The 4,884-nt window shown below is 43.6% G+C and overlaps 1 protein-coding gene across 1 annotated transcript; it reads right to left on the minus strand.

Annotated features, from left to right (window-relative positions):
- Window positions 1–266: 266 nt before the first annotated feature.
- LOC101850272 (uncharacterized serine-rich protein C215.13) lies at window positions 267–2,975 on the minus strand. Its single transcript, XM_005105063.3, has one exon. The coding sequence runs from the start codon at window positions 1,825–1,827 to the stop codon at window positions 355–357; it is 1,473 nt and encodes a 490-aa protein (XP_005105120.1). The 5' UTR covers window positions 1,828–2,975; the 3' UTR covers window positions 267–354.
- Window positions 2,976–4,884: the final 1,909 nt, after the last annotated feature.

A 4,884-nucleotide genomic window follows, 5' to 3' on the forward strand; every position in this document is an offset into this window, starting at 1 on the left:
CGCTCAATAGATCTATAAAATGTATTCCCCACATCATCTGTTCATTTATTCTTGTCTTTTGAAGATACATTGTAGTTAGATTTCACTGGTAGTTCGTGGTCCAATCAACATTATGGTGTCGGTTGTCTAGTGGTTAGGCTACTGTAATTACTACACATGTATCGTAAGCCTGCAGGTTCGGGGGTTCGAGGCTCACACTCACACACACGCACACACACACACACACACACACACACACACACACACACACACACACACACACACACACACACACACACACACACACACCCTCGAACCCTGCATGCCTCGTCCACATGCACCTTGCAATGATCCTGGAGTATAGAATATACCACATTATCGTGAAATAGTGTATCTATTCTGGGTCATTTGCCCTGAAAACCCACCGATAGATGGCTGGTACATGGAAGGTCTCCGAACGGTGGCGCTGTTGCTGAACCTACCCCTGCTCTGGTTGCTCGGGATGGACCCCGTCCTGTTGGCCTGCGCTGAGCGCGCCCTCTCGCTGAGCATGCTGTTTTCCTGGACCACAGTACCGTCACTCAGCACAGTGGGGATGATGCCGTAGCGACGGTACAAGTCGTATCTGGCGCGCTCCATGTTGCTAAGGCCTTTGATGGTGTGACGTAACATATTCCACGTCAGTGTCGTCTGGCTCATGCGCTTTTCCGCCGCCAGTTCTTGCACGTACTGCCGTAAGATTTTCCAGCCTCGTTTGGCGTTTTCGACTGTCTCTCTGCTTGGTTGGAAATCCACTTCATCCTCGAAATATTCTTCCTCGTCTTCTTGTTCTTCGTTCCGCTGGGCATTCAGACTTTTTACTCTTCCAATAAATCGAGAAGCAAACGTAGCGACGTGACCCACTCTGGTAGAAAATTTGGTGAACCCCCGGGATTTCCCGTACTCGGTGTTTCCGTAAAGATCGTACATAACCGACTGAAAGGCGTTACTGGCGTGGAACGTTTTCCGAGGCTGTCGAGAGATGAGTTCGGTTGAGTCGTCTATATTTTTCACGTGGGTTTCGAACTGTGCCCATGCCTGTCTCTGTGAACTGCTCAGAGCAGCTAGTTCAGCAGCAGAGGTTGGACTCTGTGGGAGAGAGCCGGCTAGAGTTCGGGGGGAACTCGCCGGCTCTGTAGAACTGGCGTCAGAGTCCGAATCATCATCACTGTGGACAGATGTTTTCTCCATTTTAACGGGAGTTTTTGTCTTTCCAGTCAACACCCGCCTCCTCGATGAACGGGCTGAAGTACTTTTTGATTCCTCAAATACATTTTCAGAGCCTTTCGGGCTCGGCTGTCCCTGACTTGTGGGACGGGTTTTTGCACTCCGACCTCTTCGTAAGGTAGTATCGGTACTTGCCGTCGCAGGTCGAGATGAAGGTGGCCGCCTTGTCTTTGAACCACTGCGAGAGTTACTTGCGTGGTTATTGTTACAAGCGTCTCTGGTCGCTTTAGCCACCGCTCTTATGGGTGTACCGCGGGGAGATGACACGGTGCTCGACCTAACCGGAGATCTGCGATCTGGGAATACGCCATTGTCTGAGCTAGCGTTAGATGACTGGTCGAAGTTGTCCGTGTTTCCGCTGCTTGTTTCGTTGGAAAAGAAGACGTTCTTTTTCACTTTGTGCTCGCCGGGTTCCCTGGACGCAGAACTCACCCTGGACGTGTCTTGATAGCTGCGAAAAGACGAGGATAAGCTGCTGGGAGAAGAAGGGACTCTGCTCTGAGAGGTCTGAGGTCGACGGCGCTCCGAGCCGTGCAGGTCGAGAGTGAGTTTATACTTTGTTCCTTCCGAATCGACCCCCATGTTGCTGTCTACGAATTTTACGTCGCTTTCTGTCGGCCAGATACGTGACGCATTTGGCTGAACCAAGTTTATGTTGTTGTTGCTGTTGTTGTTGTTGTTGTTGTTGTTGCTGTTGTTGTTGTTGTTGTTGTTGTTGTTGTTGTTGTTGTTGTTGTTGTTGTTGTGTTTGAATCCGATAAATCTCAGAACATTATTTGTTCGTGTTACCTTACGTTGTCATCATCATTTACTCGAGAACTGAGACTCCAACTTAAGCTCTGCGTTAGCACAGTGTTACTTGCATCGATGATACCCAAGGCTGGTATTCCAAAACAACGTTTGTGTTTATTAAACATCCAACTTTGGTTTCCTCAGAGACTGGATAAATGGACCTGGGAATAAGAAAGAAAGTTGAAATGTTTAAAAAACTGCGATACATTGACTAAGTACAATCTTTTCAACATTATTACAAGGGGGCAAGTTTGGTGTTGTTGTTGTTGGTGGTTTATCTTTTCTTTTCGTGTATTTGCTTTTAATCTAGTGTCCGCCCCTGTCTGCTAGTACAATGTATCCCTGTCTGTTAGTAGAATGTATCCGGGTTGGCCCTGACAGGAAAGGTCGAAGTAGCTGGCCTCCAAAAATGTGTTGATTGGGATGTAACATAAGCTTATTTGCATTTTTTTAAAGCAAATAGGGGCCTAAGGTTCCTTTTGTCCTCGTTAATATGATGCTAATTTAGTCTGGCAATAAAAAAACTACACTCTACACACTTTTCCACGACTTTCAAGTCTCAATTTACTTGTGCTAAAAGACCAGCCTAACGTAACGCTAGTCTAATAACACTTTTACAATGATCACAATTTGACAGGAGACTCGTTCGAAGCCAGTGGGTCACCGAAGAACAGTGTGACGGTTTCTTCAAGAAACCTGTATGCCACGTACGCAACTTTTTACATTCCGATCCTCAAATCGAAAAAGATATGTGATGAAGAAAGATCTGTGGCAATGGAAAGGGGAGAAAAAAAGAGTTCAATTTTAGAAAAAGTCGCGGGTTTCTTGAAGTGAACGGTCGAGTGAATGGTACACGTCAAACTATGCTTTGACATCGGGTCTTCGAATACACGTTTCGTGTGCAAAAAACATGAAAAGATTAAAGTATGACACAAGTAGACCATCTTATTCCACAGACTCTGCTCAAGCACGCGTGCTTACACACGAACACACAGACGCACACACGCAGGCAAACACAGAGACACAAACACACACACACACACACACACACACACACACACACACACACACACACACACACACACACATAAACACACACACACGCGCGCGCGCGCGCACACACATGCACACACGAACGTTCGCTTGCACCTTTTTAAACGATAATACATTTATCCCTTTCCAAGTGCATATATAGGCCTACTGGTGTGTGTGAGACAAGTGCCTCTAACTATACTCGATACTCTAACTACAAGAAGAAGACTTTAATCTTTGAGAAAAAGAAAGTGTGACTGAGCGACCAGACAAATGCACGTGAACGAACATGAAAAAACCCATTACCAACAAATAGAACGGAAAGAAAATATGGACAGACTAACCACGAATTCACTCGATAGAAGGTATATTACGCAAAAGAGAGCTATACAAGTCCTAAATCAGAGTCCTGTTTGACGTTTGTAGAGACCTATTTTTACGTTTGGTACAAAAGCGTTACCGTCGGCGGAAGAAGGCATTTATTGGTTACTGTTGTGGCAATGTCAATATTGGAGTCTTGACCTTGTGCTCCGGGGTTATGGCGTTCCCGACATGCGTCAAACAGTGGTCAACAAAAGCCGTGGTAAATTGCTGTTACGTTCAGTGACTCGCTAATGGACTGTCTACTTGGTCAACGTAGCGGCCAATGAGCAAGAGGAATTACATGCCCTGCAGCTAACACAAACCGACGACAAACACGAACTACCGGTTGATTTGACAAAACGGAACTTGAATCGTGGGACATTGCTCGGACCGTTTGACTTTAACATAATAGATCTATGTCAAGAAAGATCACTGCCATGGCGCCTAGCCTACGCATAAAAAACAAAACAAAATAATTGTCTTCGGAGTCGGAGAACTGCACGACAAAAGATCAGTCTATATTATTACACCGTTGCTTTTGTTTACACAGCTATTTTGGTGCCTTTATGAATATCAAATTCAAAAGGGGAGAAAAGAGCAAGGTGTACACAGAGCTTAAATCCATGCTGTTCATTCTGCTTCAATATTTTCGATAAACATACTATAGAATGTTTACTAAAGCGCGGTAAAAAATTCGTGGCGCAACTTATCCTAAAAATATCTCTTTAACGGATGAATCAATGTCATCCATGCTTTGCTCGGCAGTTTGTATAAATTTGTCTTAACTTAATCAAGTTTTTCTACTACAACATTGATGTTTGATTTTTTAAAATTACTTTATAAATTTATATAAAATATTATAAACTTCGTCAAGCGGAAAACGAGATTATTCACAGCACTTCCCGCTTCTAATATTTTGTATACGCTTATAATATGGCTTTCGTCACAGCTCACCAATGACACTTTTTAGAGGCAAAATACTTGTTACAAGAAATTAATAACACATTTTTGCACTAGATTCTCGATCTAAAGGTTCACAAAACACGCGTTCAATAAAGATAGTGTCACGATTAGACAAAAATGTCAGACTTGCTTTTAATAGCGATATTGCCCCAGCTGTAAACCTTGTAAAATCTGTAGAAACCATGACCCACCTGAATTTTTTTGTAGTATTTATTTAGGAATTTTCTAGAAAATAGCTCACATGTGTTATTACAAAAATATTGATATGTTAAGACAAATTCATACAAGTCATTGCGCAGAAGCTGGAGTCCACGTTCGATAGCTGAGGAAATATTTGACAATAAGTTGTGCCACGAATTTTTGGCCGCACGACAAAACATTTTCTTGTCATCCGCCTTGCCTGTTTTGTTGTTGTTGTTTCTTTTTTATGTTTTTTGTTTGTTTTTTTGTTTGTTTGGGGTTGGGGTTTTTTTGGGGGGTTTTTTTTGG

Source organism: Aplysia californica, unplaced genomic scaffold, assembly GCF_000002075.1.
Source record: "Aplysia californica isolate F4 #8 unplaced genomic scaffold, AplCal3.0 scaffold00450, whole genome shotgun sequence".
NCBI lineage: Eukaryota > Metazoa > Mollusca > Gastropoda > Aplysiida > Aplysiidae > Aplysia > Aplysia californica.

Coding starts and splice junctions, on each gene's coding strand:
- LOC101850272 (XM_005105063.3), bottom strand. CDS start 1,827: ATGGGGGTCGATTCGGAAGGAACAAAGTATAAACTCACTCTCGACCTG.